At 39.8% G+C, this 14,006-nt stretch overlaps 2 protein-coding genes across 2 annotated transcripts in view; both read right to left on the bottom strand.

The window, feature by feature from the left end:
* Positions 1-287: 287 nt before the first annotated feature.
* On the bottom strand, positions 288-2,292 carry smim8 (small integral membrane protein 8). The gene is made up of 2 exons (XM_015028128.1): positions 1,943-2,292; positions 288-1,422 (listed from the first exon to the last, which is right to left on the bottom strand). Exons 1-2 carry the CDS (start codon positions 2,069-2,071, stop codon positions 1,264-1,266), a joined length of 288 nt encoding a protein of 95 aa, XP_014883614.1. The 5' UTR covers positions 2,072-2,292; the 3' UTR covers positions 288-1,263.
* Positions 2,293-4,284: 1,992 nt separating this feature from the next.
* Positions 4,285-14,006, bottom strand: part of znf292b (zinc finger protein 292b) — a 24,617-nt gene continuing 14,895 nt past the window's right edge. The window contains exons 5-8 of the mRNA XM_015028127.1: positions 13,158-13,360; positions 11,854-11,990; positions 11,607-11,748; positions 4,285-11,432 (exon numbers count right to left, since the gene is read on the bottom strand). Of these exons, the coding sequence (XP_014883613.1) occupies positions 4,719-11,432; positions 11,607-11,748; positions 11,854-11,990; positions 13,158-13,360 (7,196 nt within the window). The 3' untranslated portion in view covers positions 4,285-4,718. The remainder of the gene's footprint in view (positions 11,433-11,606; positions 11,749-11,853; positions 11,991-13,157; positions 13,361-14,006) is intronic.

Here is a 14,006-nt window from a genome sequence, read left to right as displayed (position 1 = left end):
AAAATGCAGATATACACCAGACATATAATAATAATAATAATAATAATAATAATAATAATAATAATAATAATAATAATAATAATTAATTAATAATTAATAATAATATATTTTTATTTCCTTTATTTAACCAGGTAAACCCCGTTGAGATCCAGATCTCATTTTCAAGAGGGACCTGGGCAGAAGTCTGCAACACAACAAACAACAATAATAATAAAAGAATAATAATAATAATAAGTAATAATAATAAAATAATAATAATAATAATAACAACAACAACAACAACGGTCTTAACTGATGTTTAAAAAAACCCCAAGAGACTACTTTTATTAATAAAAAAAAAACATAAGTTTAAAATTTACAGACTGTAATTTTTTCATACAGAAAAACGTGCAATTATTTTACTGCAAAATCATAATGTGGGGATTTGAGTTTTCTTTGTGTTTACTTTAGGTTTCTGTGTCTATTGAGTCTCCGTGTTGTCCTGTCTACCCCTTGATTGTTCCCAGCTGTGTCTCGTTTCCCTGATTATCCTCTGTGTATTTAATCCCACGTGTGCCTTGTTGGGTCCTTGTCTAGCTGTCTTGTCGCTTTCGAGTCTGCCGTCATTGTATTTTTGATGGTTACCAGTTGTGAGCATTAACCTTCCACTCAGTCTGTGCTGCCTGGATTTTAGTATGTCTGGATTCATCATTAAATCACCCTTTATTCATTCCAACCTGGGTCCTCAGCAACATCCTCACCACCTCTTAACCACACTTCATGACACATAGTTACTATTTTTATTACAAGTATTGAGGTATTAATCCTTCCAATTAAATTTAGGCACTTGTTTCTGATTGTTAAATCAATTCCATGAACTTTAATTTCAGAGTTAAAACCAAAACTATTCTCTTGACTTTAATTTCATTTTCAAGCCAGAAAGTGGACTTTCATTAAGTTATACCAAGTTACTTATATTGCTTGTTTGTAAATAATTACTTTTGAAATGATACCAAAATATATATTCTGTCTTTAACATGGAACATATGAAGGTCACAGATGTTTTCCTAACAGCTCATATAATAAAAACACCTGCAATTCTACCTGTATGTTTCTTCTAGAATTACTTCGAAAAATACTTTGTGGGTTCCACATTTATTATGCTTTTAAGAGCCACAGAAGATATGTGGACATGATACAATTTGTGTGCACGTCTTCTTGGTTGTTTGTCCTGTTGAAACACCAATAAACAGCCTGTTTGATGCAGTGCAGCATGGATCTCCATCAGTCCCATTTGGAAGTCTTCCTCTTCATGTATCTCTCTCCTTCGCTGTCTATCGCTTCATAAAGCTGCTGGTCATTTTCTTTCATGGCGTGCAGATAGCCCAGGTAACCCACGCTCAAGGTGATGGCCACCAGCCCAAATACCATCACTGGTTTATTCTGCAAAACAACACAGCTCCATGTTAAAAGCCTGACAGGGGTGTTATCACATGGTAATAACATAACACAATCCTACTAAGATCAGCCATCCACAGAGCTTTTATTGGGTCAGTTTTAACGTTTTCAATAGAGTCATGGCTCTGAAACCTGCCGTTAGAGGAGATGATCGCTGAGAGCCAGCGATCATGGTCAGGCCAGCAGATTAGGAAGTCTCAGACTGGAGTAGAGTTCCTGTTTCATGCTGCATAAATGCTCCACATTGAGAAAGGGAGGGGAGGGGGATCGATCAATCAATCAATCAATCAATCAATCAATCAATCAATCAATCAATCAACCAACCAACCAACCAACCAGTGGGCGTCAACTACAGAAGTGTGCAAAACTGCCGAGAAAATGAGCGATCCAGCAGCAGTCAGAGGCTCCACACAGTTAATCTAAAACTTTCTGAAATCGCGCTACCATGTTGTAAAACTATAACACTTTATTTCTCTCTCTGTGTGTGTGTGTGTTAGGGTCTCACCGGTTTTATGAAGAGTTCAGGATTGACAGCACGGAACAGTGTGGTGGTCTGTGCTCCTCTCAACCCAGGCGTCCGGAAGCCTTTCTCCCCGGCATTCTCCTTCCCCTTATCGGCTTCTTTTTCCAACATGTTCCCTCCAAAGCACACAGAACTCAACGGGAGAAACCTGACAGAGGATCTCTAATGATCATAATACTATCCCAAATGACAGATTTGTTCTCCATTTGTTTGCCTCACAACATTGCCACTTGTTCTTCTTCTGGTTTTCCTCATGCTAACCAAGTGCAGACTGCCATCTGCTGGATTTAAACAACATTCCGTTTAAAGCCCGATTTTACCCCGACTCCCGGACGGAAAACGTCGAGTTGCGCGGTCAGTGGGTCGGGCGGGTTGACACTAAAATCTACTTGTCTGAGAATGGATGGAGAGTAGATTCTGTGTGAGATGGAAACAGGCCCGACTCGATCTCAACCGAATCTCTCACAGTCGTGACAGATTTTTTTAAATATTCACAATACCAGACTGGTATTTTGTTGTGAAAGATTCAGGGACCACAGACCAAAGGAGTTTAATCATACCAGTAGGTTCCGGTAACAGAATATATTCTCAGAATTTGGACGGGCTATATTTCTGTTACACTCCATAAAATGAATCAACGGTGGAGAGGAAAAGGGGCCGAAATATGAGCCACATTTAACAGCACTGGTGCTGTGCAGCACAAACAGAAAAGGTAAATGTGAGGGATGTAGAGAAAAAGGGGGGGGGGGAAATGTGGTACATACATGCAACATATTTACATACATAGAGTGGGGCAAAGAAGAATTTAATCAGCCTACTTAGAAAGATGAAAGTGTAATTTTCATCATAGGTATACTTAAACTATGAGTAAAAAACAAAATCCATTGTAAAGAATTTGTAAATTATGGTGGAAGATAAGTATTTGGTCAGTAACAAAATTTCAACTCAATACTTTGCAACATAACCTGTGTTGGCAATAACAGAGGTCAAATGTTTCCAGAAAGTCTTCAGAGGTTTGCACACACTGTAGCTGGAATTTTGGCCTATTCCTCCATGCAGATCTCTTCTAGAGTATTGATGCTTTGGGGCGGTCACTGGGCAACACGGACTTTCAACTCCCTCCACAATTTTATGGGGTTGAGGTTTGGAGGCCAGCTAGGCCACTCCAGGACCTATTTCAGTAATATTTTCTAAACAAAAGCTGTACAAATGGAAAATTATCAGCACAAACGTAGCACAGTTGATTGATACCAATTGTGTTTGAGAACTTGAATTAGGTGGGAGGCTGGTTGACATTTCATAACCTCTGGAAACCTTTACTAAAATTTTAAAAATGATAGGGGCACAAAAATAGTTGCTGCACAGGCCAGTACAAACGTTTGACACCAATTTTGTTTTATTTGAAGATGGCTTAAGGACAACTTCACTCAGGATTGACCAAGCATGCTACCTGGTCTGCACACTGGGTGAGGAAGATCAACACATTCCACTATTTTGTTTAGAAATAAGAGCTGATCCATTCAGAGCAGAATTGATCCAGCATCTTAAAATTATATCATGTTTTCCTCCAAAAAAAAAAAAAAATCCCTCAGTCGACTGTCAAGTCCTTCTCTGGTGAGAACTTCTCTAATATACTGTAAATCTTGGCCACATACATCATTAAAAGTAATGAGTATTCATGTATCAAATTGAAGAGAATAGCTGATGTTCCGGTAACACATCAAAAACTTTAGTGTATGACCAGTATGGTCATACATTACTGTGACTGACTTGTCCCATTCCTAGAAATTAGATTAGAAAAATCTGTTGTAGATCAGTAAATTGTCTCTTCAGTTTTTGTTCCTTTAGCAACAAAGTCTTATTTTAACCCTTTTAGCACAATGCTCAGGAGGAGCCTGGCAGATGTCACAGCTGGAGAGCAGGGAAACGGTGGGTGGTGTCCATCAGACCATCAGTTCCCAAATTCGCACACAAAAAAAACTTGTAAAAGCGCATCTTAAGACCACAGGAGAATTAAGAGAGTAAGCTAAAGCTAGTGAGAGGTGAGGTTTTACTTTGTGGGCAGAGTGGGATTTATGTTTACCGCTATTAATATAAGGCAAATCTTGCTAATTAACATGCACTGAAACGAGAGTTATTTCCTTTCTGTTTTACTAAAGTACCCACAGGCAATGAGTCATCTTTTTATCTGTTCCAGAGAATTTTAAGAAAAGAATATTTGGACCCCCATGCTACAGTCTCAGTGTGTGTTTTTCAACTTTTTACCTTATTTAAAAACTTCTTGATAATAGGTACTCAAGCTGTGACTAAACAAAGTAAACCACTGAGGATTTTAACAAGTGACTTTAATTCAGAAAAATTTAACAAAATCATTTTATAGGTCCACATGCAACAGCACTTAAGAGGGCTCTGTGATCTTATAAAAGACAAAAAAATCAACTGAAATAATACAAAAATTTAATAGGGCTGCTGGTGGCAGTGGGATTTTTAAAACTATATATACACACACGACAAGCAATGATCAATATCTTCACAAACTACACACAGAATTAAGCTCATTTGTCTCAAATTCCCACAGGGATAACTTAGACGCCATAAGTTGATGTCATTTGAACATGCTTTACACTTTACAATATGAAAAAAAACCTGTACAGATAGTACTGTGAAACAGACTGGTTTAGTCCATCAAATCAGACTAATTCAGATCCTGAGATTTAGCTATTGAATAAAAAAAAAAAAAAAAGCCTCCAAAAAGAAGTTAGTCACATCTCTCCAACACTACAGCTGGGTCCATGTCCTGCAGCTGTTTCAACATGGGCTCTATGACACCCTCAAAGGCTGGATCTAGTTTTATTTTCACTTTGCAAAGTGACTTTAAGTTCTGATGGTTGCTGAACCAGACACAGGTCTTTTTGCCATTTGAACTAGTTTGGCTCTCACCATTTTCTACTTTAACTGGCCTCATCAAGTGTTGCTCTGATTCTCTGGTCTCTTCCAAGAATTGCAAGAAAGACATTTCAAATCCCATCGGTTTAAAGGAAGCCAGGGGCACACTCTGCTCTGTCTCCTCTGGAACTATTGAGCAGGTCTGCTTCTCTTCCTTGACCTGAACAGTTGTTGTCTTAGTTGGCCGAATGACTTTTTTAGATCCAACAAAATTTACGCCAAATTTTCTTGGTCGTCCTCGTTTACGTTTTAGTACCACAAGTCCATCAGAACTTTTCTTTTTTGATAACTTAGTTTTTAACAAAGTCATGGGCATCTCTGTTGGGCTTCTTCTGCGTAGGACCGGCTTCGAATATTCATATTTCCCTTCGTCCGTGACAGCTTCTGTTTTCTCAACGTCCGACTGCTCTGAAGTGTTCTCAGATTTGGAGTCATCACTCCTGATGGAACGACATTTATGCCTGGAGAACTTCTTGCAGAATATGAAGTGACTCCTGTGCTGTTCCAAGTACTTTTCCGACAGTCCATGTACGATGTAATGTTTGAGTATGCTCTTTTCAGACTTCATGACTGATGTGCAACCTTTGATCATACAAGGATACTGCAAGTGAAATTTCTTGGTGCACAAGGCAGATGCATCCACTTTAGACTTCAAGGAAGGTTTTCCATATTTAAGCCAGTGTTTGCTTTTTGACTTGTCTACCTTCTTCCTGTCATGAGCTCTCACTGGAATCTTTTTGTTGCTCTCTATATTTTCTTTGCCATTACTTATTTTGGTAATTTGGTAATGTGAAGATGTTGAGTTTTGCTTCTCTTCATCCTCTTCTACTTGTTTATTTTGTAGTTTAAGCTGGTACAAGTCCTGATGTTTTTTCATCATATGTCTGAGCATGTTTGACTTTGTAGCATAAGAGCGATCACAGCCTTCGATTTCACACTTGAAAACTTGTAATTGTTCAGGTTTGGCAAGGTTTAGGTCTTTATGGCGCTCTTTAACGTGACTTTTATAGTTTCTGAAAGCAGTGAAGGTTTCTGTGCAGCCTTGGTGACCACAAGCAAACCAGCCAAGTCTTATGCCAAACAATAGTGCTTCCACCTCGTCATCTGTGAATTCATGCAACTGCAGATAGTGCTGGAAAAGATTGGGGATTTCTTGAAAAACACAGCAGCAGTCTTTGACTTGACATCTGAATTCTGTAATCTGCAGCAACTCGGGATCTGGCTCTTCCTTAACATGGGCCAGTAGTTCATCTGCTTCCTCACTTTGGTCATTCTCCTCACCCAGGTGATGCTCCTCACTCTCCACCAGTGCTGACAAAGCAGACTGGTGCACAGCCCTGTAGTGGAGGATCAGATTTTGCTGGATCGTGAAGGCTGCCTCACAACCTTGATGGACGCAGCGATATGGTCTATAAGGACTCACAGCATCTTCTGATTTTGGCTTCTTCCCTTTAGACTTCCTGACAATGTTTTTGTTTTGTTTAACCACTGTTTGCATCTTGAAGGAGCCATTTTCATAAGTTGGTGGAGCTTGAGGTAGGGTAGACAAATTTTGGAATAGAGGAAAATTCTGACTTTCTGCATGCAATTCAGACAGATTTCCTTCTTGTTTGAACCATTGTTCAGTAGACATCCCTGCTTGTGCTGTCTGTGAGGCTGGGAAGGTCCGAGGCCTTGCAGGTGGAGTTTGTTCTAGATTTTGCATGGGAACAGCTTTTAAGGAATGGATAACTGAGCAGTGGTTATGACCTTGATATTCATGATTAGCTACAGCTGGGTTAGCCGAAGGAACATATGTCTGATTCAGTGAAGCCTGGACAGGATCTATACAGGCACTGTTATCTAAAATTGTATGGTTAACTGTGGTAACTGGAGCCAATGGAACCTGGCTTATGGCCACAGGCTTTTTTCGACTTGCATTAGATACTTCAGCTTTCGCCAGCCTTCGCTTTTCATCCAGGAAAGCAATTTCTTTATTTGATAATTTGTGAACTGACCGGTAATGAATGCGAAGGTTTGAGTTTCGAGTAAATGCTTTCGGACATTTCTCGCACTTGAAAGGAGCGTACTGTCCATATCTTTTTTTGACCTCATTAACCATCCCAATTGTGTAGTTGTGAGCTTTGGAGAGATGCCTCCACAGGGAATCACTAGAAACGGAACTAAATGAGCAATCAATGTCTTCACAAGTAAATGGTTTAACAACAACAGATTTTGATGGAACTGAAGTGACTCCTGTGAAATTTTGGGATTTCACCTTAGAGGATACAAACTGGGTTTTTTCAAACCCAGTTTGTTTTAATGGAGTTATCAACTGATCAGGAAGTTCTCTCATCAAGTCAAGCCTTTCAAATGCACACTGAATGTCAGTCATCCACTGCTGCTGGCTGGCTGATAACTCTGAAGGTCCAGGATCAAGTTCAGTTGCTGCGGTAACTGGGGGGCTTGGTAGATCTGTGAGGATTCTGGGAGTCTCTCTGAAACCAGTAAAGCTCTGGGGGTTAAGCAGGTCTTCAATTTTACCAGAATATTCTGAAGTAACTGGAGAACTTCCTGAAAGGACTTGACCTTGAGGTTTTGAATGACTTGTTGCGTCGTAGGACAAGTTTTGAAATCCAGAATTATTGGAAGGACTACAGATTGAGCCCGAAGTTTTTAGATTCACATCTCCAGAAGGACAAATGTTTCTGCGTTGAAAGTCACCAGCCAAAATCTGCTCACGCAGTCGCTTTTTGACATCTTTATCAGTAGTCTTCACTGGACTCATGGCCTGCATACCACTTGTTACTGCTTGGCTAAAGTGAAACTCGGGTAACAACATTTGCTTCATGGCATTTGAACAGGAATCTGGAGCTGAGATGGTTTTCTTAGAGGGATAACTTTCATGAAAAATTAATTCAGGAGTTTTTTTGATTTTGTGAGTATTGCCCAGGAGAGCACTACCAGAGTTCTCCGTGAGGATTTCTGAAAGAAGTGAATCAGAGAATTCATTCACAGGAAACCTCTCCACATGTGACTCAGGAGGCTGGGTTGCAAAGTATGAATTGGCTCTCTGCTTCAGCTGGACAGTTTCTGTATGTTGTATAACTGAGGTACCAAGTAGATGCTCACTTGCAGCATGAGAAACATAGCTGTTTTGGAACAATGTTTGGGTGTCCGATGGAGGAACAAACTGATCAGACATAGTGGATTCCGGCATAAGATGCTTAAGCATGACGTTTTTTGAGGGACTGTTTTCATATGATGGCATGTTATTTTGAGGATAATGGGAAGTGGGATAATGTTTTGAAGCTGAAGAAAATCCAATTACCTTCTTTTCAGGTTTCTGATATGGATCAACACCGTTGTAAAAGGATTGTGTCTGGGATGTGGCAACCGTTTGTTCTGAATTTAGAAGATCAAGAAATGATTGCGGTAAATCTGTGTTTATTGCCGATTCTTGATATGGTTTGCAAATTGTACGCTTGGACAAATGACCACCAAGAGATCGAGGATTATCAAACTGTCTAAAACACCTTCGACAAACAAATTTTCCATCTTTGATTATTGCAGGCCATTTGGTCCTGGAGTGTTTCCTGTCTTGCTTCTCAGTCTCAAGATTAATTTCAGAGATAGCAGGGCAATAGTTAGGCTGGATGGTTCTGCTTTGCTTTTCCTCCAAAATTGACAAATCGGACAGCTCATGATTTGGCTTCGTTTTCTCTGGAGTCTTGGAAAGTGAGACTACACAGCTTTGCATCTTTGAAGTACAGGTTTGGGAGGCTGCCATTTCTTGTGACAACTTAATTGATCTTTGAGTGCTCATAGTAGTGGTAGTAGACTGGGCTCTACTTTTATCAAGTGGTGAGTCCAAGGACTCTGAATGGCAAACTTTTGATTCCATTACAGAGGATGAAGAAATACCAAGTGGGAAAAGAGCACTAGATGAATCAATCTCGTGTATCATATGCTGATTAGATGGGAATACTTGCGAAGAATTACGGTTAGGAACAAATTCACTTTCAGCAGCAACAGGATTTTGACCCATTGAAAGTTGAGACTGTGTCGTTATTGGACTTTGATCAGCACCTAACTGAGAAAGGACAATGGGATTTAAAACACTTGCCATTAGCAGCGAACTGTTTGGATTGTGGGGAAATGAAGGGAGATTTTGTGGGACACTATATTGAGAGGTTGTACTTGTGCTAAGACAAGAATGTGGCTGAATAATACCATTTCCCTGAACAAGACAACTAGCCTGCTTCTTCTGTAGTGAGGAGACTGAACTCAAAGGCCCTGATGAGGTGTTCAGCACTGGAATGTGGCTTATTTTGATTTCAGTGCGGGCAACTTTCCATTGCTCATAGAATTCTGGATGAACTGCTTTCATGTGCTTGGAAACACTTCTATAAGAGCTGTAGGTTTTTGTACACGTTCCAAATGCACAGTGGAACCTTGGCCTCTGCTCTGGAGGGAGAGCTGTGACATTTGAGGGAGCAGCAAAGTTCTCTTGATTGCTCTCAGTGAGTTGAGGGTTTATTCTTGGTGGTATTGGTTGTGGCACTGATGGATCCGAAGAAATGTGGGGGAATGATACTGCTAAACTACTCCTACAAGACACTGGCCCTTGAAGCATAGGTAACATAAAGTTATGGTTAGACTTGTAATTCATTACATCCGTATTTACTTTGCTGGGGAGTGTGTGGGGCAGATTTTGTAAAAGCTGTCCTACACTGGCTTCAAATGGATGTACTGGATAATTTTGAGGTGGAATCTTATGATCTAATGACTGATCGCCAACCTCATCTTTTTCTTTGCTGGAATCAAGTAAATGGGAATGCACAGACTGAATGAGAGAATTATTGGAATTGTAGATGTTGCTGGCTGGAAACAGTGATTTTGGAGGGTCTGGTTTGACTTGGCATCCATCCATGGTATCTACATGTTCTGGTGAAGACTTCAACAAACTTTGTATGGTCATAAATTCTCCCGAATTTGGATAACAAGAAGCATCAGAGTTGATGTTTTCTTGGGAATGTTCTTGTTTAACAGGAAATTGACTAGAAAGCTCATTAGTTGAAGAACCAGGCTGTGACTTGTCAAAGGACGGTGAATGAGGTGAACTGTCTTTATCCTGGGTAGCATGGTTCTCTACATGCAAATCTAGCTGTTGTTGAGAATGAAATACCTTTCCACAGCCAACAGCTTTACAAGTAAAGGTTTTGTAATGATGTGACTCATGGTCAAAGAGCTTAAAAGGGGCATTAAAGATTTTTCCACAATTTGGAAACATGCATTTAGCCATGAAATCTGAATGGGTTTTCTTATGTAAGAGGAGTTTGGCTTTTGACACAAAACTTGCCTTGCAGTTTAACTGTATGCAAATATAAGGCTTTGCGCCACAGTGGACTTGTAAATGATCATTAAGATGGGTGACACTAACAAAGTGGCGACGACAGTACTGGCAAACCACCTTGTTGTTCTGCAGTTCAAGAAATGTTTTTGCTTCTTCATTATCCCCGTGGTCTTTAACATGAGCAATGAGGTTTTTGATAAACTTGAACCTCCTCTTGCATGTTCCCACTGGGCACATGTTGTCGTCATTAACTTCTACATCACATCTATTCACTTGAGACTGAGTTCTCTGAACTCTAGCAATGTTTTGTTTCAGTGAACTGTTAAGCTTCTGAAGTTCATTGTGTGTTTTTGCTTTCAATATTGCAATGGAAGGGGCAGCCACTTTGGAATTAACCAGTGCTCTGCTGGTTTCCATTGCAGTCAATCTTTCCTTGCAAGAAAGTTTAACGTGTGATGTCACATGGGGAAGGAATGTCTCTTTTGATATGAACGTCTCAGCACAAATTGGACAAGTGTAGATTCCATGGCTGAAATGAATCTGAGCATGTCGAACAATTCGGTGACCAAGAAACTCTTTGTCACAGAGCACACAGTACTGCATGTAGGCCTGCCAGTTTCTAAAGCGGGTAGATACAAAGCCCTTTTCCCTCAGCTTCTTCATTTCTCGATTTTTCTGTTTCTTGTGTGCTGCATCTTGAAGATCATATGTGCCACTGACTATACTCTCTGGGATATAATTAAAGTCCTTTAGACTCATATAGTCTTCTTCTTCCTCAGTGTTCTCAGAATCATTTAGAGAGTCAATGGATGAGACGATAGAAGCCTCATTACCCATTAGAGACAGACAATGACGCTTCAGTGTTTTCCAATCCCAGAACTCTGGGTCAAAAGGCCACTGGGTCTTTAAAACCAGTAGGAGATCACAACGCAGAGAGTTGGGAATAGGCATATTTTCCTCCTCTAGTTTTTGATCTGGTTCATTGTAAAGTGTCTCCACAACATAGTATGAATCCACAGTGGGCTCCAGAAGGAACTCTGTTAGTTGGCATGCTCTCTTAACTTCCAGATCAGCTGGAAGCAAACAGGAAATTGTTTTACAGACTGTGGCCTTTCCTTTGTCATCCTCCGATGTGATCCGTAGCGCCATTATACACAACTCGATACACACTGGTAGACCAACGTGAGTTATCTATAAAAGAAGGAAGAAGCCCAGTCATTGGTCAAAAACATTAAACTTACTCAACTCAAAATAAGCTACAAAGGCAAACATAACCTTAGCTGGCTGCTTATAAATGAATGTCAACACACAAACACAGCAAGATCTCTAATATTTCAGTGAGCTCATTAGGGACAACCAACTAACCTCCGACTGGATGACCTTGATGAAGAACAGGATGTGATACACGGATTTGGATAAGACTGACATTTGCCGGCATCTATCCAGGAAGGCGTGATCTGATGGCTCTAACCGCTTTAGCAGCTTACTCCAAAATAGAGTGAGCTCCCTGGATTTAAAATAGGAAAACAATACATAAAACTAAGATAATTCAAAGGTAACTCCTGTCCAGCATTTTTACCAGTTAACATGATGGGGCATTTAGTGTTCTTACCAAGCACAGTATGTGTCTCCTTGGAGAAGCTGACGGGTTAGAAAGGCTGAACATAAACTAAACGCTGCGTTATCATCGCCATCTGATTCCAGGTTGCAAATCATTTCTATAGCGTCGTGGCAGTCCTCTTTTGAAAGCTGAACAAACACACACACAAATTATATTTACAGTCCAACTTTATGTGACAATATTTAATTAGAAGCACATTAAAAATATTATTTATTTTGTCACTGCTAACCCCAAGAAATTTCAGATGCGCAGCGCTTCAATGAAGGTGCACGGAGCAGCTGATTGGCTATCCACAAGAAACTACCCAAGAAGTAAATCTTATAATGTCTTTAAACTTTTGAATAACTTTCATTTTTCTCTGTTAAGATATTCTTTTGGACAGTGTAGATATTCACCAGCTAAAGTGCCAACAGCTCAGTAACAATCTGATACATTCCTTAATTAAAAAAGAAAATAGTACAGCATAAGGCATGAATCTGGGCATGTCCTATATTCTAAAAACTACACTGTTTTTGCTTTTCAAGAACTCATCTCTGGCAAGGAGAATAGCTCAAGATGGTTTTCTAAAACATAATCTGCATTTTCAGCAAAGCTCATGTCAACAGAAAAATGTGCAGATATTTAGAGGACTGCACATTTACAATAAGTGTACTGTTTAATGTAGACAACTATTAGTTCCTATTTTTTTACTGTTTGGGTACATTTCTAGCTTGCACTTCTTAAACCACTATTTAGAGGCTTTATGCTTTGTAGAAAAACAGAGCAGGGCTCACCAAGTTCAGTCCTCCAGACATACCATGCTGCAACATTTAGATACACAAGTGCTCCAACAAACCAGAATCAAAAGGCTAAATTCCCTCTCCAAGAGTAATTCAGCTCTGCAGAGGACTGGTAGGCACTTAATTTGATTCAGATATGTTGGAGCAGGGATGCTTCTAGAAGTTGCAGGATAGTAGCTCTCACAGACCCTGAACAAGAGGGACCAGTTTTCTGCACAAGGCCAACTAAACCTGTGTCATCTTTAAATCTAATCAATTTAGCTGTACTACTGAAGGGAAATTTGTAAATAAGGAATAATTTTCATGCACCATGAAGTCATGACTATGAAGCCAGAAGATTCTCTTAGACAAGAGATCGACTAATTCCGTCTGTCCATATGAATTTGCAATAGATCTGATTTAAGCTGATATTTGGTTTAATCTGTCCAAAATCTATGCAGAAGCACAAAAATCAGTTTTATTGACATTTTTTCATGAATGAAAATTATTTTCATTCCTGAAGTAGAATCTGCTTACCTCCTCCATGAGTTGATCTTTTTCCAAAATGCCACAGAGGCAGACAAGATACATCTGTTTGAAATCCCCCTTCGCTTGGAAGGCGGAACAGTCAGTGCAGATCTTTGCTAGAAGTGCAGCCTTCTCCAGCTGCTTCTCCTTTATCAGCTGCTTCACTCTCATCTGCAGCAACACAGGGCCCTCATGCTCCAGGAACTTCTCCACTGAAAAAGTTAAATCACAAAGGCAGGTTTTCATTTTAGACTTTTTGTAACAATGTAAGGAGTTACTGAAAGTGACTCTGCTATAATCCAAAAGTAGCTTCACTGAAATCCCACAGTAAGGTAGAGGCAACTTAGCCTACTGGAATACACACAGGTTGTGTTTACAGTGAGTTTACACATCATTTTAAAAATATTTTATACCAAACAGGAAATTTAATATTGTAGATACCAATTTTTTTTATGTAATTATGGATGGGGAAGTCTGTGAGCAGGAAGGATCTCCTGTAGCAGTCTGTATAACTGCAGATGCTGCTTACTGAAGACCCACTGTTACATTGCAGTTTCATAATGAACATACTTGGGATGGTCCATTATGGCAAAATTGTAAATAACCTGTACCTATGACGTCCAGAGGACCCCAAAGCGCTTCACACTATATTCGGTAATTCACACACTGATGGTGGTAAGCTACTAGATCAGTGTTTCTCAACCTTTTTTGGGCCAGCGCCCCCCTAGCCCTTATCCAGGTCCCTCACCGCCCCCCCACCAAAGAATTTGCAGGCTACTTTGCATTGACCATTATTTATCATTAACATTACTATCACTATTGTAGATGTTTTGATTTTTATGCTTGTTTCTGTATTTA

This window comes from Poecilia latipinna, unplaced genomic scaffold (assembly GCF_001443285.1).
Source record: "Poecilia latipinna isolate Pla-1442-1.1 unplaced genomic scaffold, P_latipinna-1.0 Scaffold114, whole genome shotgun sequence".
Lineage (NCBI taxonomy): Eukaryota > Metazoa > Chordata > Actinopteri > Cyprinodontiformes > Poeciliidae > Poecilia > Poecilia latipinna.
This window is presented reverse-complemented; position numbering and strand designations above follow the sequence as displayed.